At 38.1% G+C, this 26,165-nt stretch overlaps 1 protein-coding gene across 5 annotated transcripts in view; it reads right to left on the reverse strand.

Annotated features, from left to right (window-relative positions):
• Positions 1 to 26,165, reverse strand: part of UNC80 (unc-80 subunit of NALCN channel complex) — a 218,111-nt gene that overhangs the window by 163,190 nt on the left and 28,756 nt on the right. For 2 of the 5 annotated variants that reach the window (XM_055398557.2, XM_088842016.1), the window contains exons 8-15: positions 19,166 to 19,427; positions 18,037 to 18,171; positions 15,834 to 16,050; positions 14,729 to 14,869; positions 13,357 to 13,625; positions 11,918 to 12,286; positions 6,550 to 6,696; positions 779 to 926 (exon numbers count right to left, since the gene is read on the reverse strand). In XM_055398557.2, coding sequence (XP_055254532.2) covers positions 779 to 926; positions 6,550 to 6,696; positions 11,918 to 12,286; positions 13,357 to 13,625; positions 14,729 to 14,869; positions 15,834 to 16,050; positions 18,037 to 18,171; positions 19,166 to 19,427 — 1,688 coding nt within the window. Of the gene's footprint in view, positions 1 to 778; positions 927 to 6,549; positions 6,697 to 11,917; positions 12,287 to 13,356; positions 13,626 to 14,692; positions 14,870 to 15,833; positions 16,051 to 18,036; positions 18,172 to 19,165; positions 19,428 to 26,165 lie in introns of all 5 variants that reach the window. The other 3 variants (XM_088842011.1, XM_088842008.1, XM_088842019.1) reach the window with 2 other exon arrangements.

A 26,165-nucleotide genomic window follows, 5' to 3' on the forward strand; every position in this document is an offset into this window, starting at 1 on the left:
AAACCATAAAAACCTACACTAAAAAGATGTTTCTTCCAGGCTTTAAATTAAAATGTGTATTTTACTCAGCTCAGACTTCACGCATCACCTTTATTTCATTACTGCATTTGTATATTCAAGTGGTACTGAAAGTGTTCATTGATTGTGGGTGCCATTTGGGTTCATTGGTCTATCCCTGTAAAATAGGGCTCTATGATGGAGTTCTCTTAAAGCCGTAAAGCTGTGGTTTATGGGCCTCTCTGCAGATCCCTTTGTTGTTTCTTTAATTCAGTGTGTGGGTATCGAGGTTACATTACTACTAAGTTCACTGCAGTCATTGTTTCTCTTTCCTATTTTATCTTGTGAAAAAATCACCAAGCACATAAAAGGTGCTCACTTCATTTTGTTGAACTAATGAAAATATTCTTTTGTTCCTTGATCCTTGCCTCAGCAATCATACAACAAAGTCACCTGAGAGAGAGGTGTGCTCTGAGCAGAGTGTGAGGATAGTGGCACTCCAGGTGAGGGTGGTATGGCTTTACCGAGTTGAGTTCCCATTTGCTGAGCTAAGTTGTCCTCAAAAGGTCTCCCAAATGTATCATCAAAGATGATGGGCAAGCTTCTTGCATTTATATTTTTTTACACACAAGACTCACATGTGCATGCGTGCACACACACACACACACAAACATATATCTTTCCCTCTCCATTCTATTACCACAGATTTCGGGTGTCTCAGAAACACTACCTGCTTCACCTCGCAGCGATTTCTCCTAGAACTCGGCACAGCTTTACTTACTGTCAGTGACCGGCTCCATACAGAATCCTAGCAAAGCATGCAAGAAGTCCACTACGTTATTGAGAGAGTCCTTGTTCACATAATCCCTCATGGTTTGTCGGAACTGAATCTTATCTAGCTTGTATAACTTAGTGAGGCAGTTCTGGGCCTGCAAGGAAGGAAGAAAAGTGAAGAAGTCACAGGTACCAGCTTATGCTGGGGATACCACTGGTCTTAGACAGAAGCCTTCAGAAGGCAAAGGTCCCCATGCACCCCTCCTGGTTGGTAATTTGCCAGCTCTGCCAGCCCCTCACGTCTGAGACAGAGATGGGAAGAGGCAGGCTGGGGAGATGACTTTGGGAAGGGCTTCTACTCAGGAAAAACCCCAAATTAAATGCTAATGCTGCCCCAGGAATAGCTCAGTAATTTTGCCAAGATCAAGATTTTAAGATATCAATGAAAAAATGTGTAAAACTGACATAAGTGATAGAATTGGTAATCAAGGATTAGAAACTTCAGAGGCTTTATGCAGGGAGAAGATGCCAACCTCTCCCACACTCAGCTATTTTGAATTTAAATAGATTTAATAGAGGGCATGACGCTTCCCAAGTGGCCAACCTCTCCCACACTCAGCTATTTTGAATTTAAATAGATTTAATAGAAGGCATGAGGCTTCCCAAGTGGCACTAGTGATAAAGAGTCTGCCTGCCAATGCAGGAGACATAGAGACACAGGTTCAATCCCTTGGTTGGGAAGATCCCATGAAGAAGGGCATGGCAACCGACTCTAGTATTTTTGCCTGGAGAATCCCATGGGCAGAGGAGGCTGGTGGGCTACAGCCCAAATGGTCATAAAGAGTCAGACACGACTGAAGTGACTTAAAACAATGGAGGGCATGAGGGGGCTTGAGGAAGTGTTTAGCCAGAGTTCTCTTATATGGTCAGGAGGGAAAGACCCTTGAGACATGAAAGAGACATAAAGCAAGTCTAGTTTGTTCATTGGAAGGACTGATGTTGAAGCTGAAACTCCAATACTTTGGCCACCTCATGCGAAGAGCTGACTCATTTGAAAAGACCCTGATGCTGGGAAAGATTGAGGGCAGGAGGAGAAGGGAACCACAGAGGATAAGATTGTTGGATGGCATCACTGACTCAACGGACATGGGTTTGTGTGGACTCCGGGAGTTGGTGATGGACAGGGAGGCCTGGCGTGCTGCGGTTCATGGGATCGCAGAGTTGGACACGACTGAGCAACTGAACTGAACTGAAATTTGTTTATTTATGTGTCTACTTTTGAATATGGAAGTTTGGTATTTAAGCAGAAGTTAGCCTTAAGGATACAAAAACCAACTGACCATGTATTAGGCCCTGCTACACAAAACTGTATTTCTTATGATCCAGCAAATAATTTTGTCATCCAGCAAAGGAAAAGGGAGTAATTCGCACTATCAGAACAAACAAAGTCACAATCATTGGCTATCTGGGACCCTCAGGGGGCCCCCTAGTCCCCTCCTACATTTGAGAGAAAAATCACATTTGTGCAGTGCTTTGCTGTTTAAAATATGCTTCTGGATTGTAAATGCATGACATTTGACTTTCACACTTCTTTATGACTTGAAGAGTTTCCTTATGTTACAGTGGAGGAAACTGAGACTCAATGAAATCAAGGACTTTGTCCAAGCTGATACACCAAGGTTCACAGCAGAGCCAAAATTAGAAGCTAGAGTCTTGCCTCCTAGGAGTGGTTATACTTCTCATAATATATTGATAGTAGCCTCATGACTAGTATAGATAGTGATTGTTGGAGAAAATGTATTTAGATACCACCCATTAACAAAAGGAAGTGGAATGACAGAGATTAGTTGGTATCTTGTAGAAGGCAAGATCATCTTAAAAAAGAATGTCCTTACCAATGGAAAGAAATGGGAAAATAATACTGTGAAATGAAAACTGTGGAAAATTCTTAAAGAGATGGGAATACCTGACCACCTGATCTGCCTCCTGAAAAATCTGCATGCATGTCAGGAAGCAACAGTTAGAAAGGGACATGGAACAACAGACTGGTTACAAATAGGAAAAGGAATACATCAAGGTTATATATTGTCACCCTGCTAATTTAACTTATATGCAGAGTACATCATGAGAAATGTTGGGCTGGATGAAGCACAAGCTGGAATCAAGATTGCCAGGAGAAATATCAATAACCTCAGATATGCAGATGATACCACCCTTATGGCAGAAAGTGAAGAAGAACTAAAGAGCCTCTTGATGAAAGTGAAACAGGAGAGTGAAAAAGTTGGCTTAAAGCTCAACATTCAGAAAACTAATATCATGGCATTGGGTCCCATCACTTCATGGCAAATAGATAGGGAAACAGTGGAAACAGTGGCTGACTTTATTTTGGGGGAGTCCAAAATCACTGCAGATGGTGATTCCAGCCATGAAATTAAAAGACGCTTACTCCCTAAAAGGAAAGTTATGACCAACCTAGAGAGCATATTAAAAAGCAGAGACATTACCTTGTCAACAAAGGTCCATCTAGTCAAGGCTATGGTTTTTCCAGTGGTCATGTATGGATGTGAGAGTTGGACTATAAAGAAAGCTGAGTGCAGAAGAATTGATGCTTTTGAACTGTGGTGTTGCAGAAGACTCTTGAGAGTCCCTTGGACTGCAAGGAGATCCAACCAGTCCATCCTAAAGGAGATCAGTCCTGAATATTCATTGGAAGGACTGATGTTGAAGCTGAAACTCCAATACTTTGGCCACCTCATGCGAAGAGCTGACTCATTGGAAAACACCCTGATGCTGGGAAAGATTGAGGGCAGGAGGAGAAGGGGACCACAGAGGATGAGATGGTTGGATGGCATCACTGACTCAATGGACATGGGTTTGTGTGGACTCCGGGAGTTGGTGATGGACAGGGAGGCCTGGCGTGCTGCGGTTCATGGGGTCGCAAAGAGCTGGACACGACTGAGTGACTGAACTGAACTGAACTGAATAGTAGGCCAGAGGATAATTTAAGTTATATCACCATTTTGACAAATCAAGGCCTACAGAAAAATTCTTAGAACTCTTGAGAGGAAAAATAATACTATAAAAGGCTGAAACTTATAATTAGCAATAGTTTCTTGTCGTGACCTTGCCATAGTCTTTACATCTATAAAGTCAGTAGGATTTTTTTTTCCTTTCATTTTTCCTTTACTAGGTCGAGAAATTGGGTGTTTTTATTCCAGAGACTACTAGTTGATCAAACCAGTCAATCCTAAAGGAAATCAGTCCTGAATATACATTGGAAGGACTGATGCTGAAGCTCCAACACTTTGGCCACCTGATGCGAAGAACTGACTCACTGGAAAAAACCCTGATGCTGGAAAAGACTGAAGGCAGAAGGAGAAGGGGACAAAAGAGGATGACATGGTTGGATGGCATCACCTACTTGATGGACATGAGTTTGAGCAAGTTTCGGGAGTTGGTGATGGAGAGCGAAGCCTTTCATGCTGCAGTCCATGGGGTCATAAAGAGTTGGACGTTACTGAGCGACTGAACTGAACTGAATTCCAGAGAGGCTACTGGTTGCTAGATCTCAAGCAATTATTTTTTCTTTTAAAATTAATGTTGCTTGCTATAAGATGAAGTTCTAAAGAACTTCTCTATAAAATACACCAAAAAAGGCATAGTTTCAAATCTCTTCTTTAGAGGCCATTACAATGTCTGAATGAGTTCAATTGAAAGTCTCAGCAAGAATCAGAATATCAAACTATAAGTATTTTGATTCTGAACAAATATTTTAAACTTCTCCAAGAGATATAAAGAATGAATTCCCTTTCAATAATTTGGGACTACAAGCTAATGATTAAACTATTCTAAGAAACACCCTGGAATTACTAGGTACTTTGATGAATAGCATTGTGACAATAATTGGTTTATTAAAAAAATAAAAGTAGAGTGGACTTGATTTGGTAGAGGTAAGAAATATTCTGATGCATTAAAAGCTAAGTAACTTCTGAAAATCCAATGCCAGATAAACCTGGAAATATTTAGCTTCTTGAATTAGATATTCTCAGGGGAGATTTCTCAAATTTCTATCTCATGGACTATGTGTTTACAAAACATGGACAAGTAAGTATAATTCCGATAATGAGTATAAAACTGGGCTACAAGAAAATGGAGGTACTGCCATATAAATCAACAAAGTTGAGAAGGAAAGTAGTAAACTGGATATCCTGATAGGAAACACTCAGTACTCTTGAGAGAAGAAAACATGGGTGACTAGGCAGTAAAAATAATCTCTCAAGTGGCTTCTGATCCAACTAGCCCTAACCTTCTCCACGTATAGAAAGACACGTCCTGATATCAGAACCAGTTTATAACTCCAACTACAGCATGACGCTTCTTTTTATATTTTAGTGTTTCTTTTATAGAATTAGTTTTCTGCATGAGATGCGATGTAATTTTAGCCTTGAAGGCATTTATTCATATTGTGATGGAATAAAAATTAAAGACCCCAAATCATAAACATATGTGCAAAGACGGGGGCAATGTCAGCTTCTACTGCCTTATTATTATTTTGATTTCTTAAAATTTGGGGCCCCAAAATCTAGATCTTGGTCAAAGTTTTCAAGTTTCAGTATTTAGAGAAAGTAATTACTATGAGTAACGCCCCCCACATACAAATAATATTAGTATATGTGCTGCCGAAGCGAGCACACAAATAATAAACTACTATGACACAACAGAATAGAAAAGAAAGAGAATGATATATAAATGGGTAGGTAGGTAGATGACAGATTGAGAAAGAAAGCCAGCATGCTGATACTGTGTGAACATTTCATGACAAAACCTAATACCAAAAAACAATGACTGGCATTGGATTTTGACATGACCCTAAAACTCTGCTAAGATATGCCAAAGGGTTTCCTAGACTCAAATTGGCATCAGACTCTTATTAGTCAGGGGCTATTTTCTTATGATTTCAGTTCAAAATATGTATGAGGCAACTTTTCCAGCTTGAACTTGTTGTAGAGGTGGGTTATGGCCCAAGTCTGAAGGGAAAAGTAGTCATCAGCAGAGGCAAGAGAAAATGAGCTTGAGTTACATTTCCATGTTCCATTACAAGAATTATTTTTTGCAAACCTCAGGGCAGAGTTTCAAGTTTCACACAGTTCAAAGGGATGTTATCGTAAATATTGGGTTGGCCAAAAAAGTTCATTTGAATTTTCCTTAAGGTCTTATGAATAAATCTGAAGGAAATTTTTGGCCAATCCAATATTTGGCAGTCAAGGTTCATTGTCAAACAAAGCAGCCAGAAAATGGTTACTTTTGTAGTCCTGTTTTGTCCCAATAAGGGCCATTTTCCATATCTAAAAACAACAAACTCAGTCTGAAAGGTGGATCCCTTCTTCTAATATAAAATGTGCTTCCATAGTACCCAGGCAGGTGATTAAAAAGTCATTTGTCACAGACCATCAGAAGTTTGCTAAATATATTCATTTTTGCAATGTTCTTTCAAACTATAATTCACATGTTCCAATTATACACCCTTTTACCAACTGGGAGTTGGCCTGCCCTAGGCAGGAGGCAGAAGTTATTTTCCCAATTAAACTTTCCTAAGCCTGGGTTTTAGATGTCTTGAGAATATCTTGTGGGAATTCTCCCACCTTATGACAGCATTAATTACCCTCACAAAACAAAATATTTTTTCAGGGAACACTGACCCTCATTGTCAAAGGACTCATTCCTAATTTGAAAGGAGGGAAGAGAAAGAGGAAATGGAATCTACTTTAATTCTCTTACATTCTCCCGGAATACCTGGTGTCTCAGACGATCTCCAGAGAGCCCTCGGTGTCCTTCTCCACAACCATAGGCACAGCCCAGGGACTTCACAATTTTGATGAGCATGGTTAGAGCAAGCCTATGGTTGCTTACAGGTGTACTTTCATCCTAGCACCCAGAATGAGAGAGAAAGAGGATTCTGTTTATTCAGCTACTTAGTTTCTTTTGCTACTGAGGCTCTATTTTATTATTAAACCAAGTTTATATGTTTTATAGTGAGCCCTTGCAGTTTGGGAAATAGAATTGTCAAGGGCTCAACAGGCAGGCTAACTTTTAGAAAATCTAGAACGTGATTTACAAGAAAGAAAAATACGTATGCATTTTGAATACCCTCTAGTGCTACAGGATATGGATGTGGACCTCTTCAGTAGAAGACATGCTTTCATATACTTGACAGGTGATCAGAATGACTGTCTAGAGAGACAGTGTGGACTATTAATGATAAAGGCAAACAGCTTTTCCAGAAGGTAACTTTACCAGCAGTTTTCCGATAGTATCACTAGGCAAGGATTTTTGTTAAACTTCTAGAAGTGATCAAAGTCTGAAACTTTGAAATCATGTGGCATTTTCTGACATTTTCAAAGGATTTTTCTAATTTTTTTTTTGCTTTTACTGTATTGTAATACTCATGTATAAACAAAGTGAGAATAAAAAAAATTTTGTAAATATTCAGCGTGGGTTCTTCATTTGAGGTTAAATAGGAAGTCCCCCTGAGATGAACTGTTATTATCCTCTCTTTTAACTCATGCAATCCTTGCTTTAAGTGGAGAACATAGCTTCCAGAAAAATCCTTGAATTGTTTCCAAAGAAGCATAAGGAAGCTATTGCTAAGGAATGATGCAGATCTGCACCATAACCTTCAGGAAGCTTCAACCTTCCTCGGTCCTTCTAGTGACTCTCTGCTGTCAGCACAGCCAACTGAGAGTCCAGCTCTCACTCCTTAATTGCACATGACGTTAGATAAATGAACAAATCTCTTTGTGCTTTAGTTTTCCCACTTGTGAGTTGAGGATCTTAATAGCTTCCCTTCCTACTTCATTAGTTTATTGTGCCAAATATAAAATAATGAATAAGCCTTGATCTGTAAATTGTGAAGGGCTTTTCCACAGTCATATACTCAGGTTGATTAATGAACTTTGGGGCTATCTACATAGAAAGAATACTCAAATGCAGGGAGGGTGTGTTAGGTATGAGAGTTATCTAGACATCATGTGCTGTTCATTATGTGATGAGATACTCTCTCTGCTCCCCTAATGTTATGTGACTGGGTCTTTTTTTTTCCTAACCAAAGCCTGAGGTAGTGGCTGTGATGCCCAGAAACACCCCCCTTCAGAACTGAACATTCATTCCCTGAGCTGCTGGAAGTATTCAGTTCATTTCAGTTGCTCAGTCGTGTCCGACTCCTTCCGACCCCATGAACCACAGCATGCCAGGCCTCCCTGTCCCCAAACTCATGTCCATTGAGTTGGTGATGCCATCCAACCTCTCATCCTCTGTTGTCGCCTTCTCCTCCTGCCATGAATCAAGGCTAGAAGTATTGATGGCTGATAACTCTCAGATGAGTTCCTCTTCAGGCATTGCCCTTAGCTAAAGAGAGTGGCCTTGACCCACATTATGCTCTCCTGCTGGAAGCAGTCCACCTCCAGTGATTGGTCAAGGGCATAGAAGGGAGGTCATGGAATAAGATGGGCTCCCTTACTTTACCCAGGGATTACTTTGAAGAACCATCCCAACTCTGGTGCTCCCTGTGTGAGGGGCTGAAATCTCTGTTACAACTACATTGCAACTCAGCTTTTCTCTTGGCGCCATCCTGCTTCTTTTACATTTCACAGATGTCAATTCTGAGTGGACATCCCAATAAACCCCCTGCACACATCTCTTTGTCCAAGTCTGTTTCTTGGGAACTCTGCAGCTCAGATGCTTACAAATGGAAGACTCAAACATACATATATATACACATACATAGAACACACATACATTTATTTATTTATATGTACATATATTCCACCAGAGGCTTCCCTGGTGGTTCAGAGGGTAAAGAAACTGCCTGTCAATGCAGGAGACATAGGTTCAACCGCTGGGTCAGGAAGATCCCCAGGAAAAGGGAATGGCAACCCACTCCAGTATTCTTGCCTGGAGAATCCCATGGACAGTTCAGCCTGGCAGGTATAGTCCATGGGGTCACAAAAAGTCTGACATGACTGAGCATGACTGGTGTAGGAATTGGGAAATTCCTACACCAATTCAGAAATGTTTTAAGTTTAAATTAAAATCTTAGCTCCATAACCTTGGGCAAGCTACTTAACACCCTACGCCTCACAAAAGGGGAATCATAAAATATCCGTCTCACGGAGTTTGTGAGGCAAAACAAGTAAAGTGCATAATAATAGCAAAGCCAGTGTTAATGATTATTTCTAGGTGTGCTGTGCTTAGTCACTCAGTTGTGTCCAACTCTGCAACTCCGTGGACTATAGACCACTAGGCTTCCCTGTTCAAGGGATTCTCCAGGCAAGAATACTGGAATGGGTTGCCATACCCTCCCTCCAGGGAATCTTCCCAACCCAGGGATTGAACCCAGGTCTCCTGCATTGCAGGTGGATTCTTTACAAGCTGAGCTACCAGGGAAGCCCATTTCTAGGTGTGGGGCACTGTTATCCTTTGGAGCAACTTTGTGGAAATTAGAAAAGGCACTGTTCTGGGAGGATGAATTAGAAAAAAGTGAGTAGTAGGCACCTTCTACTAAAAGGTACCTCTTAGTACAAGCAGCCTTGACTGGCCCTGATTTCAGTCCTGCCTGGCCTCCTTAGCAGAGAGCTCTTGTGGAGTACACAGCCTGTGTGGCCAGAGGCAGTCGTGCCTCAGAAAAGGTCACCCTGGGGAAGAGCTGATTTGGAAGACTGACTTATGAACATTTAAAAACTATTAAATGTTCCTTAAAAAAATTCCTAGCTCCCAAAGCTTTTTGTAAATATCTATTTGTATTTCTTTGGATCTTCAGATGTCCTTGGGATTTCAGCTCCTCCAGAAGGAGACATTCAGAAAGACATAGCATGTTATAGGAAGAAATCAGGACACATATTAAATAACATTTCAAGTTCTCAGTACTCGTTTGCAGCAAATATAGAAATAGAAATTAGATCTTCTTTTCTGAATTAATCAATTCCCCCATGCTTCTGGTATTACTAGGTTGCAAAATTAGATAAACTCCCAGTTCCACTGAAAATAACAGATGGGTTGGAGGCAGAGCAGATCTGTGTGAATCACAAGTACAATGCACTTGACCTATGTTCAGGTACAATTTTATAAATTTTCTGCATTACAAAGAACATTATTTTACAGAACTAACTGTAGAACATTTGCATCTTTTGTGGTTGTTTTGGAGAACACACAATCTGACTTTGTAAAATCCCACCCTATTCAAAAGTAACTGGTCAAAGTAACATTTATATTATCAAGTTTCTAGTGTTTATAATATCTATATATTACATATAATATCTAGATTATGTATAATAGATTTATATTTATATAATATAATAGATTAATAATATCTAGATTATATATAATATCTAGATAGGCAAGACATTTGTAGCTCTTTAATAAAAAATTAGATGTGAATACTAGTTGGGTGCAATTTTAGAATTAAAACAAAACCCAAACAGAAACAAAATACTAATAATAAACTTCATAAATCCTCAATGAACATAACAAGGGATCGAACCCATATCTCATATCGCCTTCATTGGCAGGCCAGTTCTTTACCACTAGCGCCACCTGGGAAGCCCCAAACATAACAAAGCCTCATCAATTTAGAATATATCTGTTTTACTGATAAGAGCTTACCAAAATTTGACTTTTATTTTTCCTATTTTCCCTTGAATCTCGTGACAAAATGACATAGTTCTATCTATCGTCTCTTTGAGTTGCCACCGAGATTGACAGGAAAAAAATTTTAAATTAAGAATCTTACTCTTTGCTATGCTTATAAATGTGGTCCTTATACTTTGTATTTGTTTACTAATTCCTACGTAACTTTTGACTGAAAAATCCCTTAGACCTTAGGATCCAAGTTCAAGTCCTTTGGGATTAATATCACCATTTTGATAATTTTCATCTACAATGAGATCTGAGGACCCTTGAATTGTCCTCAGATATGTTTGGGAATGTAAAAGTTGGAAATATCAAGTACAAGAAGATTCTATTAGAACTGGAAGATATACAAATATGAGTGAGGCAGTAGAAGAAATCCTAAAGGAAAAGTTAGGTTTGGGAACCTAAGAATATTGGGGCAGGAATTATTGGATAAGAGTCCATAAATATTGGGAAAAATGAGAATAGACCATGAGGAAAGAAACATGATAAATGCAAATTAAACAGGCATGAGGTGGGACTAGAAAGAGAGGAAGGGGGAAAAAAAAGACGAAGGAGCACTGCACACCTTCAGATGTAAAAACCTGAAACCCCGCGAAAAAACAACCATCTATATTTAAGATAATATGTAGGTAGTAGAACTCTGCACCGTGAAATTTTATACTTGTAAACACTTGGCCTGATGCATAGATTGTCACCTGTTAGAGATTTAAATCTCTTTTTGATTTCAATTACTTAGTATTTTCCAACTAAGATTTCAAATTGAAGTCAGCATAAATTATATGAATATAGCTGCAGTAATTCTTATTTAAAATTCAAATTAGAAAACTAATTACTGATGTTAAGTGCTGAAATAAAAAATCAGGTGTTGTCAAGTCAAAGGAAATTAAATTCAGAAACAATAACTAATGAGAATGATAAAGACACCTAGGTGTGACACACTGAAACGTAAGATGACAGAGGCTAGTCTTCTAAGCTAATACCAACAAATCAACTTACTAAACAAAAATTCCCCCTTTACTTCTCTTTAACTGTGACTGAAGCAGGCTACCTAAAAATGTGTTCCTTAAATCAAGAGAAAGAACTTAATGTTTTTCAGAAAAATTATTCTGCTTATTCAGGCTTCCAGGTGGCTCAGCAGTAAAGAATCTGCCTGCAATGCTGGAGATGCAGGAGATATGAGTTCAGTTCCTGGATCTGGGAGATCCCCAGGAGGAAGGCATGGCACCCCACACCAGTATTCTTGTCTGGAATACATGAACAGAGAAGCCTGGTGGGCTACAGTCCATAAGGTTGCAAAGAGCTGGACATGACTGAAGTGACTGAGCATGCATGCATGCATACTGCTTATTATGGACTAGTGACTAGCAGCTATTGAGTCAACAAATTGCTGGCAAGCAAAAATACAGAAAGAAATCGGGAATAACAATTCATGAGTATGCAAAAGCTGGTTCATTCATACCTTATCTTGGTTCTTATCATTCTTCTCATAGGGGCCACCTCCACCTCCTCCACCTCCTCCTCCATCACCTCCTCCACCTCCTCCATCACCACCTCCTCCTTCATCTCCTCCACCATCTCCAGCTCCACTCACTGTAGGGCCCCCAAATCCACCCGTGGAACTTCCAGATACTCCTTTGAATTGGAAAGTTCCCTCACTTGGTCTTTTTTCTACAGTTCCATTTTCCTTGTTTTCACTCTTCTTTCTGTTCTTCTCTACACAGGGCACCACACCAAGTTGAAGCAAGCATTCCACAATGTTCAGTGCCACATCGCATATGCGAGAACTGATGTCATGGTTAAGGACAAGATAAACGGCCTTCAGAACCACCTGGGGGAAGACAAAAGTAATCAGAGAGTGATTAAGTTACTTGAATTACCTCTTCCTAAATAGATTTGGCTATTCCATTTATTGCATTTCCTTTAGGCTGTTCTATGCACATAAGTATAAATAATTCAGGTAATTTTCAGATGATCTTATTATGCTGCATTGGAACCTTGTATATGTGCTTAATCAACAAATCACCCAAGGAATTAAAAATGTATAAGTGTGTTACCTCATTTAAGGACTCTAAAATTGTCATAATATAGACAGTTAATGGAGATAACAAAGCATAATGGATTAATGGGAGGGCAATTATTTGCCCAAATGGAAACTTGCTCAACTGATTTCTAAAATCAAGTGTTTTAATCCTCTGCCAATAATCCTTTCCACTAATAATTGGTGAAGAGCAAAGGTTTCCTTAGGCATACAATAGAGGAACATTTGCAATTACATCATTATTTACATTCAATTTTAAATGCAAAATACTTGCATGTTTAAATTATGTCTTTCTATTGATTTTAATATTTTAAATTATTTGCTGAACCAGGTTCCCTAATGTGAAGTAAAAAAAATTGTGTGAAATATATTTGTAAAATATAACAACCCTTTCATTTACTAATAACTGTAATCAAGACAGGCATTCTTGAGAATGCAGGTTTAAATCTTTTAATGTACTTCTATTAATTCTCTCTTGCTGTTTGAGTGGTTTATAGTCATGTTGCCTATATAACAAAAGAAAACAAGCAGAATTTTTTACTACTGGTCTAGAAAATGAGGGACTTAGCAAACACAAAACACAGATATTTACTAAGTGTGTTCAGGATTCACTAACTTTTTTCAATTATAAAAATATTCTAATATCAGATCAAAACTAAAGTTACTCTCAAAAAAAAGAAAAGGTACATTTCAGATGGGTGATATACTCTTAAAAGGTTTTTTCTTTTTTAAGTGTAGTTTTTCATTTAAAGATTCAACATTTCTAAGAACTTATATGTCCATTTTACTCAACATTGTAAAAACTGGACCAAAGATTCAATATCTTTTGAGCTTCAGTAAGAAAAATTCTTGCTTCGTACAGAAAGATCAAGCATGCCATTCTTGTGGACAAAGTTATTGGTCCCATCAATATGTTCTGTGTCTTCCAAGTAGCTGTAATTTATGCAGGAGTCTGTGAGGCTTCGAGGCAGGTTTGCACATGCCAGAGGTTCGTGTGGCATCTCAGGGATGGGCACCTGGTTGCAGAGCTTCCGCATATGTTCGCTGAAAAAGTCTGCATAGCCGACGTTGAATGATGCCAATGTGGTATTGAAGGTTGCAACCGTAATAGTGGAGATCTGAGATCGCACTAGAAAAAGGAAAGCAATGTCTTACTTCCCCGATATGAACCTATAAGATCATGTTAGACACTTAACTACTATTTAAATCATGACCACAGTCACAGCTATAGCATATATTTGATGGAGAGTCTCAAGGCTTTTGTCAACTCCCATGGTGTTAATTCATGTGTAATAATATCTGACAAACAATGAAGGCTATAGAAAATGTGAATTCTTAACTGGCTTTCTTGAGACCCAGGATAGAATTTTTTTGTCTAACTGGTGCTTTTTACGCAGTTAGATGATAGACCCTATTGGTTAGTTACACCGTGCTGTGCTCAGTCGCTTCCATTGTGTCTGAATCTTTGCGACCTCATAAACTGGGGCCCACCAGGCTCCTCTGTCCACGGGATTATCTAGGCAAGAATATTGGAGTGGGCTGCCATTTCCTTCTCCAATAGTTAAACTCGTTTGGTTGAAATATTTCCCCACAAGTTTGTAGCTGTGAAAATATTTGGTTGTATTTAATATATTTAGGCAACAGAAAACAAGAAAGATTCTTTTTTCTCTTCTGCTTAAGAATTATGGAACATAAATTTGCAGTGGTAACTAACATGTCATCAAATACTTGAAGTACAGTCCATGGAAAGAGGGAGTAAATTTATATTCATAGGTTAAGAAGAGCACAGGTTAAGAACCCATCTTGGATTTCATCCAGAGGCACACATTTGCTCCACATAAAGCACAGAATAGCAGCTGCCTGGAAAGGGAATCAGTGGCCTTAGAAGGTAGGGACTTTCCTCCCCTGAAGATGGATAAGCCCTTCAGAGGGATGTAACAGATGTCCTAGAAGTCTTTCCTGTAGTTCTATGCTCTTGTGAAAACAAATATAGAATGGGTTGCCCTTGTTTTCCCTCTGAGGGGTATGGTGTTCACAGTGTGCTATCCCATAGCTCTTGCTACTATGGAAATTTTAAGAATGCCTCACAAATAATCCAGCCATAAGATGCACAAATGCAAGTTTTCAAAAAGCACATGGAGCCAGATTACAATGAAAATGGAACATGGAGAAAAAACAGGAAACAGGAAAAGAAACCTGAAGTCCCGCCTGCAGGGGCCGCCTCCGACCCACCTTCCTTGACGATGTTTTCCCCGTGGCTGTTGGAGTGGTCTGGCAGGTCACTCACCAGCGTGTGATGAGAGTGGGAGTGCCTGGCACTCAGGCTCTCCATCTCGGTGGCCGCATCGGAACTGCCCCGCCGAGTAAATTTCCCTGAGAAGGACAAGAACCCAAAGAAGGTTAGAAAATCTGAAAGATGTTCTGCCAAGCTTTTGTCTGTCCAAAGGACAGCAGTGACAGTCAGGGGATATTAGGAAGTTTGCAAGGCACAGCTGACTAGCAGGAATTAAATCTGCCTTGGGAACATTCAGGGTTGAGATGATTGATGAAGCTGCCTGTAAGAAGGTCAGCCCCAATCTAAGCCAAATGTCAGAAGCCATCTGTTAGGCCCCCACTAGCTGTCATCTCTTGATTTTAAGCTGGTCTTCTTAATATGACATCCAGAAAGAAAGAAAAAAAAAAGCTCCCTTTTCTTTTCTTTACATCTTCTTTTTTTAATATCTTAGTGAAAGAAGAGTCTGTCTTTGGATTCACAAAGTTAATGCACAGAGCCCTCTAAGGTCATGTTTCCATGTCTAGAATGATATACTACTGAGAACAGACTTGCAGTTGCCAAGAGGAAGGCACGGTAGGGGAGGAAAGTAAAGGGAGTTTGGGATTAGCACAGGCAAACTATTAATATAGGATGAATAAACAACAAGGTCATACTGGGTAGTACAGGGGAACTCTATTCAATATCTTGTGAAAAGAATATGAAATATTAAAAGAATATGAAAATATATATATACATATATATAACTGAGTCACTTTGCTATAGAGAAGAAATTAACATGATATTATATATAAATTATACTTCAATAAAATTTAAAGAATCATTGTATAGGATGATTAGAAATAGGGCTGTCTAATTATACAGGATTCTTGCATAATTCAGTTATTTCCATTTCTTTGTCTATGAAGACACAGCATTATTTGGGTCCTGGGGAGGCTGTATTTGGGCCCAGATTTCTCGACTAAACTGTTCAAGAAAGGTACAGATTTCCCTGGGAGCCCTAGATCCAGATTTCTAAACAGGTCAAAGAAGCTCTGCCCTACTTTCAAAGGTCCTTGTGGTCACCTAAAATGGTGGTTTGCCAGCCTCCTTTTTCCATGCCTCGTCTGTCTTCTCCGAGCCCAGAGAAGCTTCCGAAGGAGAATGTGCTACGAGTTGGGGACACATCCAGGTGATCCTCGTGCAGCAGGAATGGCACTCCCATTCTCCGAGGCCGCCTCTTCCCCGTGTGGTGGAATGGGATAGAGCCCTTCCTCTCTCTGTCTTCTTTGCGGCTCTTGAACTGCAGGGATGAGAGATAAAGATCAGGCATAGGGCAGGTTACCATTTACTTCCCAAAGGGTTGGAGTAAAATTCAGGAAATGTTCCAGGAAAAGGAGACCCAGAAAATCACCAAATGTCATCCAGTAGAGACGCAAGAAATTTCCACAATGTGCAAAGGAATAAAAGAAATTAAGAAAAAGGTAACATATTTCCTAGGTTTTTCTGCCGGGTTGGGCTTGAGGAATATTTCTCCAAGTGTGGTCCCTGGACCAGCTTTGGTGCCTGGGAAATTGTCAGAAATGCAGAGTCTCAGGTTCAACCCCAGGCATACTAGATCAGACAGCCAAAAGGGGAGGGCCAGCAATGTTTAACAAGTGATTAAACATTGGTGATTCTGATGCTCGGCAAAACTTGAGAAACCCTGGGTTAGTATATAGGAGCCCTGAGTCATCACGTAGACCAGTCAGTCTTTTTCTATTCCATTTTCCAAGATAGATCCATTGTTTCAGCCAAATGACTTCAGATGCACACCTCTGTTCATAGGAGAGGCAAAGAAGATGCAGAATATGCATTGGTACAACCCTATGACTCATATCAATCAAATTCAAGATCCAGTATATCTAAGAGTTTAGAATTGCTTGAAGTTTTTTAAATGTATTAATGTCTGGGCCTAATCTTCAGCAATTGTGACTTCATAGATCCAGGGTCAGGCCTGGGCCCTTGATTTATTAAAAGTTCTGCAGAGATTCTCATATGCAATCAGAACTGAAAACCTCTTTTCCCCCCACTGATTAACATTTTTAGAAAAACTACAGCATTTGTCTTTTACTGCATTATCAGTGTTGCATAGCAAACTCTGAGCTTATAGATAGGTTGGTAATTCTGTGTTCTTCATTGACACAAACTAGTCATTTTGCAAAAGAAAAAAATAAGCCACCACACATACATTATCTTACACATATTATTTTCTATTTGATTAGCTCCATTTGCTTATAAAAAAGAGAGGCGAAGAGAGGATTAATAAGAGCATGAAATAGTTAGAAGACTAGTTTGGAGTTTGGACTCAATCTTTCTAAAACTGCCTAAAATTTCTAAGGTGCAGTCTTATTTCTTTTTTATTGTTAAAAATAATAGTTAACATTTACTGAGTACTTGCTAAGCACTAGGCCCAGTAAAGACTCTACACACATTATCTCAATTATGATAACATTTTGAGGTAAGTATGTTATGTACCCATTTATAAAGAAAGAAACCAATATCATTTGGCCAGTATCACATGGGTAGAAAATGGTAGGAGTGGAATTTGATCCAATCCACTGACTCCCAAGTCAGTTTATATACACAAGGACTCAACCTTTAATTTCCCAGTTTGAGTGTTCTAGATTCTTGTGGATGTGCAATAAATGTTTGCTGAATGGAAACCTACACTGTCACTCACAAAGAGAAGTGATGGTAGTAAAGCTAATGGTCAGTTATAAGGATTTACTACATTATCACAAAGCTTGGTTTTTCTATTGCCTTAAAATTTTTAAGAGATGACTTCAAGAATGAATGTTCTATGATGATCCCATTACTCTAAGAACTGCAATAAGACTCAGGTTCTTAGGTGCAAATTGTGGAGAATAAAAGTCTCATTGGATTAAATAAGAATTATTTATCTGAAGTGCTTGGTAGAATGAGATGAGCTATACAAATGTACGATACCACCACTGCTACCACAACTATCTCCATGACCACACAACTAGAAGCACTTTACACATATCATCAGGATTGAGCTCCGTAACAACCCCACATAATGTGGAAAATGGGAAGCACTCATGCTCAGGGAGGGATGTGAAAGGTCATGCTGCCCAAGGTCATACTGCAAGTCAGTGCTATAACTGGGAGTGAACCTCTGTTCTGAGGTTCCTTCCTCAACCCACCTGACTCAGCAGCACAATCAGAAGCATTTCATGCCCTACTGTTTTTTTGTTGCTGTTTTGTTTTTTTAAGTGGTTCTACTCACCTTCTTAAAAATGTTCATGCCAAGATCTGAAGAAAGATCTGGGATGGCAGACCTGCGTAGATTCGTCAATGAAACCTTGGAAAAGGCTTCAGGACTGAGAGATTTCTCCTCTTCATTACACTTCATGGTGAGATCCTTAATAGACAATAAAAATAGATTAATGGTCAAGGACTTAGAGATATATTTCATATTACAACAGAGATATATTTCATATTAATTGTAACTTCTCTTTGGAGATTTCAACAGTGAGACCACAAAGTTCAAGATTTAGGAAAGCCAAGAAAATAAGAAGGGGGTAGGTATTTCTTTTTCTATTTTAAAAATGTGTTTTTCCATTTAATGATTCATCAGAGGAGATATTCACTTTGGGCAGAATCATCTATTACTAAAACAGAACATATTTCCTTTTCATTGTATTACACCTGTTTATTTTCAGAATATGCAGACATGTTTCAGATACAGGCAATTCACATTTCAATAAACTCAAACAACTGCAACACATTGCAGATCATACTTTATATATTTAACATGTTGAAAAAGAGAACAAGTGTTTAAGCTGCTATTAGTACTTTCATTTATCAAAAAGTGATTTTCATGGGGATGTCATCAGTACATATTCAATTTATTCCTTCAAACATTTATAATAAATAGCAAAACTATATATCAAAAACCAATATTGTGAAAGGTGACATTGAGGCATGGGAAAATTTTGAGCTATGCAAAAGAGGTTAAGTCATATTCAGTAAAACACCAGTATCTGCACTTTATAATATTGGTAATTGACAGTTATATACAAAAACTCTTTATTAACTAGCACTTTGATTAGCCAGAAGACCCATTTTCCATTATTATGGATCAACAGAAGCTTGATCTAGATTAGTGTATGTAAGAGGCATTTAGAAAGCACTTCTTTGGAGGGTCAATTAAATGCAAAATGAAATTTTGCAAAATAGAACAGCAAAATGGTCCAGTAGTAAAAGATGGAAAGGAAAGGATAATAGTATCAGGGGAACCCACCAATCAAACAGTCAGCAATGGGACAAATAAGAGCTGGACACACAGAAGAAAAAGAGGCTCTGTTATGGCAAAGTTGTTTGTTGAAAAAACAATGGCCCCAAGATGCTCTTACTTGGGTTTTATGTGTGTTCACTAGTGACGGAGCTGCTGCCACCATGGAGCTACTCCTGGGTCTGGGCAGGAGAGGAATATCTGGCTCTGGGGGCTTTTCTGGCTTCTCTTCCAACATGTGTCTCAGTCTTTGTAGATAGTACATCAGAGACCACTGAGTGCCTTCCTCAGACCAGTGCGGCTGGAGTAGGCAGCGAAGAACAGCAACATCAAAGTAGGTGGCATAGCGGGACCTTTGGCATGGAGGTATCACGAGAGAGACCCTGTTTCCAATGGCAGAAAGCACATGGTTATACTAGAAGTCAGACATTCCAAGAGGTGGCAAAACATGGCTTATAGCTCCGCTTTTCTCACTGGTTCATTTCGTCATTTACTTGTCTCTTATCTGTTTCATCTTACCATCCTCCTAAATGGTCTCATTCATTCTGCTTTTGCTAGATACTACCTAGAAGTAGAGACACTGGAGAGAGTTTTGAAGGTCAGGTCGCAATTATCCAGGCAAAACTGAGGATTGGTCAGGAGAGTGGGTCAGCATTTCAGTCAGAGGAAACAATGCCTATGAAGGGATGGAGTTTAAAAAGAAGTCATGAGTTTCAAGCAGGTGGAGGAGACTCAAGTAATTGGTACAGTTAGTGAGTAAGTTGGGTGATGGTGGACAATGATGAGGGTCTATAGAAACAAATGAGGTTCATATTATGATGTTTCTTTTATAATAAGTCATCAGGTTGACTTGTACCTTGATAGGAATGGGAATAATCCTTATGTGTACTTCATAAGGATTTTTAAATTTAAATTTGATAATATTAGGTAAAGAAGCCAAGGAAACTGTATAGAACTAAACAAACAAAAGCCTTTAAACTTACATTCTGTCCAAAAGTTACCTTATTAACACAGCAAAAAATAGTTGTTCCGCTCATCACTTAGGATACCTTAAGGATTATAGGGACTTTGTGCCAGAAACAAGGATGAAGACAAAATATTATATATTTCTTTTTATAAATCACAATATCACAAATTCCAATGAAGTTTCCAAAGAAATTAATTGAATGGATGAAAAAAAAATTGGGAGTAATCAAGAAAGGTTTAACAAGAAATATAAAGAGTATAAATTGCAAGATATTAATCTATGTTTTACAACAATAATATTTAGTCAAGTGTTTAAACAAGAGTTCAGTGGTATAAAATATGAGCTACAAAAGATTCAAGTATTTATAAATATTTAATATATATAAAGATCAAGAATCAAATTACTCCAAAGAATATACTAGTCGTAAATAATACTGGCATAATTGACTTACTCCTCAGGAAACATTTAATTTAGCTTATCTTAATATATTTTATTCACCAAATAAAATCAAGATACATTAAAATTTAAATGCAGAAATATAAAGCCATAATAATACTAGAAAAAAATTTGGCTATGTTTTTTTTTTTTTAAACTGACATGGAGTGGAAAAGGACTTTATAAGAATGTAATGGTCCTGAACTTAAAACAACACAAATGTACAGAAACAGGTGAGTGAATAAACAGATTGTGATATATTCATATGCAGAATATTACTTAGCAATAAAAAGGAAAAAAGTATTATATTCAATAATTGTGCTGGGTAAAAAGAGTATGTTTTCACTTATATGAAATTCTGGAAAATTGCAAACTAACCTAACAGAAAGCACATCAGTGGCTGCCTATAAATGAAGAAAGAGTGGGGTTCAGAAGGGGGAAAATTACAAAGGGCACAAGGACATTTTAAAGGGTGATGGATATGTTCATTATCTTGATTATGGTGATGTTTTCACAAGTGTATATAACAGTATATAATGAGGTACAGAGTGACTGGAGTTGAAACATTGGGATTTCATTTAATTCTGACTTTGAGTAGATAAGAATCCATGTTATACTCTCAATAGTAGCCATATAATAGAAAACTTCCTTCCAAAAAAAGAAACAAGGAGATTAAATACAATCAATTGACAGAGAAGGAAAAAAATAAACATAAAATACAGAAGTATATAAAAAGTATAAAATAAAATGGAAAATATAAATCCAAAATGTCAGTTATCAAAATGAATACTGAATACATTATTGGGATAAAAGACAAGAATGTTCACAGTGGATTTACAAAACAAGGTTTAGTCACATTCTAATTATGAAATAAAATCCTAATATTTGAAGACACAGAAAGTTAGGAAGGGAGAGAATAGGTATAGATATATAAATGTAATTAAAAAAAAGTTGGTGTAGCAATAATAAAAAAAAACTCTGAGGTAAAAAGTATTGTTAGGGGAAGCACACTGATTGAAACTGCCCACCCTGGCCAGGCACCATAGTAGCCATTTGCGTGAGTTGTTTTATGACAGGAGGTCCTGGTAAGGAACATGGAACTAATAAGCCTCCACCAACAAGAAGAGTTCGAGGAAGGTCAAAAGGAGACACCACATGTCCAACCACCTCCCAGAATCCTCTCTGGCATCCATCTTGGCTGAACAAGGCATGCACCACCAGGAAGGACTCTGAGTCAGAATGATTGGCTAAAGACAACCCGGAAAGTAATCCCATCACCATAAAACCCAAGACTGCAAGCCATGTGACAGAGCTGTTCTCCTGGGTTCCCTTACCCTACTGCTCTGCACCCGGGTGCCCCTTCCCAATAAAATCTCTTGCTTTGTCAGCACATGTGTCTCCTCGGACAATTCATTTCCAAGTGTTAGACAAGAGTCCAGTTTCAGGCCCTGGAAGGGGTCTCCCTTCCTACAACAGTATTGTTAGGTATAAAAATGGTTACCATAATGTTAAAAGGAAAACTAAGCCAAGAAAATTCTTAACACGTATACACCTAATAAGAATGTTACCAAACACTTAAAGCAAAAGCTAAGAGACATGTAAGGGGAAAATAAACAAACAATAATAGTGGTACTTTGACACACATTTTTCAAGCAAATAGCAGATCAAGCATATATAGAGATGAGTAAGACTATAAGTAAGTCACTGCAGATGGTGACAGAAGCCATGAAATTTCTTCCTTGGAAGAAAAGCTATGACCAACCTAGACAGCATATTAAAAAACAGAGATATTACTTTGCCAACAAAGGTCCATCTAGTCAAAGCTATGGTTTTTTACAGTAGTCATGTATGAATGTGAGAGTGGGAATATAAAGAAAGCTGAGCACTGAGGAATTGATGCTTTTGAACTGTGGTATTGGAGAAGACTCTCGCAAGTCCCTTGGACTAGAAGGAGATCCAACCAGTCAATCCTAAAGGAAATCAGTCCTGAATATTCATTGGAAGGACTGATGTTGAAGCTGAAACTCCAATTCTTTGGCCACCTGATGCAAAGAAATGACTTCTTGGAAAAGACCCTGATGCTGGGAAAGATTGATGGCAGGAGAAGGGGACAACAAAGGATGAGATGGTTGTGAGCGGGTAACAGGCAAGAAGGCTAGGGGTCTCCAAACAGAGGAAATACGCTGCAAGTGTCAGACATTTTCTCTCTCTCTCTTAAGTGGCAAGAGGAAACAAAATATAAGTGTCAGATTTTTTTCCCTTCTTTACACAAAATTAAAAGTAGGTTTCTCTTAAAATTCTGTGTTGCCATGATGACACCAGGTTCCACCTGAACTTACCGTTTCTCAAACCTTGAGCTAACCAATGCATTTTTATTATGGAAATGTTTTTCTTAAGTTATGTTAATGAACTATGCATTTACCCTAGACTCTGTCTTTCTTCAAGTGTGTTCCCCATAAGACTCAGAACTGATAAGGGCTCAACAAACCAGTATGCTTTACTCATACATTGTTCTCCTAATGTATGTTAACGAAACTATATATTTACTTGGCAACTTGATTTTCTTCAAGATTCATGGCCTGGGATGACTCACCTTGTGCCAATGTTATCTCAAAATGCATGTTGTGGGTGAGGGGCCTGGTGCCACTCTAAGTTTTGAGACATTTCCTTTCTCTAATTAACAGTGTGCTGATAAGTATATAACATATTGTTAAAGGCTAGCAGGGAGGCACTCTTTTTGCCCCCTTCTGATGTGTCAGAAGCTTTGTTTATCTCTTTTATATTTTAATAAAACTTTATTACACAAAAGCTCTGAGCAATCAAGCCTAATCACTGGCCCTGGATTGAATTCTCTCCTCTGGAGGCCAAGAATTCCGGCATCTTTCATGGCTCAGCAACAACCTTTCAGTTGGATGGCATCACTGACTTGATGGACATGAGTTTGAGCAAGCTTTGGGAGTTAATGATGGATGGGGAAGCTGCAGTCCATGGGGTCACAAAGAGTCGGATATGACTGAGCAACTGAATTGTACTGAACTGAAGACCATAAGAGATCTGAATACTACACTTAACATTGTTTTCTTGTACCTTGAAAATGTTTACAAATTAAGTATCAAAAGAAATGGAAAATTCATCATCTCGCATAAACCTAGTACTCTAACCATAGCTGAATTGCAGTAGAAATTAACAGCAAAAAGATAAAGCTCTAATCAGTTAGCCAATTTAGAAATACACTTTGAAATAACTCATGGGTCAAATAAAAAGTTGCAATGAGAATTTTTAAAATATTACATGGAATGATAATGATTCCACATATGAAAACTTGTGAGATACAGTTAAAGTGGAATGAAAAGAAAATTTAGAGTATTACAAGACTATAGCAGGATAAAGGAACCAGAAGGAAGTAAAAAATAATGAAGTAAGCATCCACTGCATTGGCCAAAAATTTGTTCAGGTTTTTCCCTAAGATGAATAGAAAAATCTGAATGAAATTTTTGTCCAAGCTAATACTTCAATAAGTTAAAAAAAAAAAGTAATAAAACCCCAAACGGTACAGAAAAAAGGAAAGTAAAAGAGGAGCATATTCTAATAAAATAGTATACAAAGAAAAATAGGGTTAACAAAATCAATTGTTATTTTTTGACAAAGCTGATAAAAATTAATCAAGAAAGACAGTAAAAGTGTGATCAAGATGTGATCCTTAAAAAAGCAGACATAACTAGATATGGTGATGCTTTCATAAATAGAGGAAAACACTATGATTAATGGGATTAAAAGTTTGAATACCCAGATGAGCATATATTTATCCATCTGCACTGAGTCAAGAAGAAATTAAAACCTAAATAGGCCTACCACCTTTAAAAACAGAATTGTGGTAAATAAAAATTATTTTAAAAATGTATCAAGCCCATAAAGTTTACAGTCAAATTTCATTAAACATTAAGGAAAAGGGAATTTCTGGTTTTATACAAAGTGTTCCAAAGACAGAGAAAGAAGGGGTATCCATGAGACTATTGTAAATTTGCCACCGAAATCAGACAAGAACAGTCAGAAGAGGATCACCACAAGGCATATTTATGAGCATGGTTGTAAAAATAACAAAATATTAACAAACTCCATCCAGCAATGCAAAAATTGGGTTTTCCCCAGGAATTTAAGGATGGCTTACTATTAGAAAGTCTATTAAAGTAATTTACTATCTAAAAAAATTGTAGGAGAAAATACCCACATGATTTTCTTAGTAGATATAGAAAATCTTTTATGAAACTTATTATTAACTTATTAAAATCAATAACAGAAGTCAGAAACAAGCTATAATAACAAAACAGTAGGATATTGGTAGAATCAGGCAAAAAGGGAAATGCAACAGAATGGAGAACCCAAAGTCATACTCTCACATATGTGTACACTGACACTAATACTCAATAAAGTTACACATTTGCAGGAAAATAACCATTCAAGAAATGGTGAGAGAAAAATTGAGTTATTTATGTGGTAGAACCAAATCCTTATTTTGTATCATCATGTTTCCAAAAAAAAAAAGGCAACTTGAGACGAACTAGAGACTTTGAAAAGGCAAAACAGAACACTAAGAATATTTATGACAGGATCCTAGGGGCTTCCCAGGTGGCTCAGTGTTAAAGAATCTGCCTGCCAATGCAGGAGACATGGCTTCAGTCCGTGGGTCAGGAAGATCCCCTGGAGAAAGCAATGACCACCCACTCCAGCATTCTTCTCTGAGAAGTCCCACGGGCAGAGCCTGGAGGGGTACAGTCAATGGGGAGTCACAGAGTTGAACGTGACTGAGTATGAGTGAAAGGATTCTTAAGGAAGATAATATCCCCAACTATTTTAAGAGAGTACTGATAAATCTGACCTTTTCAAATGTAAAACTTCTATTAAAAACATAAACAAACTGAAAAGCTTACAAAATGTAAAACATAATTGCGATGTATTTAGCCTGCAAAGGATTAGTCTTCTTCCTAATAAAGAATGGTTTTAAGACAGTAAGAAGACAAATAGTTCAAATGGGGCAAAGGGAATGGAAGGAAATTTCACCAGAAAGAAAACATAAAGAGGGAATAAACATAAGAGAGACTTCACTTCATGAACAGTCAGGGAAATGTAGCCTTAGACCACAACAGGATACCACTCAACACTCAACAGGTCTGTGAGACTACAGAAAACTGAAGACACTGAGTCTTACTGAGGGTAAAAATACTCGGGAATACTCATACACTGCTGGCAAACTCTCTCAGGGTGCAATTTGGCAGTTTCTAGTCAACTTTAGTCCTTACCTTACGATCCAGAAATTCTACCTTAGAAAAACTCTTGCTCATGTACACAGGAAGATATGCACAAGAATGTTTATTGCAGCAATTTTGTTACAATAAAAAGCTAGAGAACATTCTCAAAGTCAGCCAGAGGAGAATGGGCAAATAAATGCTGGTAGTATATTCATTTAACAAACATGAATTAGGTGTTAGATGATCTATCAGACTGGGGTGCTTGTAATGTTCTGTTTTATCTGGGTGCTGATTACTCTAGTGTATTCACCTGTGAAAATACATGAAGCTAACCACTTCAGTGATGTGTACTTTTTTCTGTTTCTTTAGAGAATTTTAGACAACTAAGCTCCTGAACTTTCTCAGTATGGACTAAAGATCCACTATTTATATATACAGAAAGTCTATGCATATATACACTATATATATTTTGC

The sequence above is a fragment of the Moschus berezovskii genome, chromosome 2 (assembly GCF_049115385.1).
Source record: "Moschus berezovskii isolate FMDL1 chromosome 2, NW_MosBer_1.0, whole genome shotgun sequence".
Taxonomy (NCBI): Eukaryota; Metazoa; Chordata; class Mammalia; order Artiodactyla; family Moschidae; genus Moschus; species Moschus berezovskii.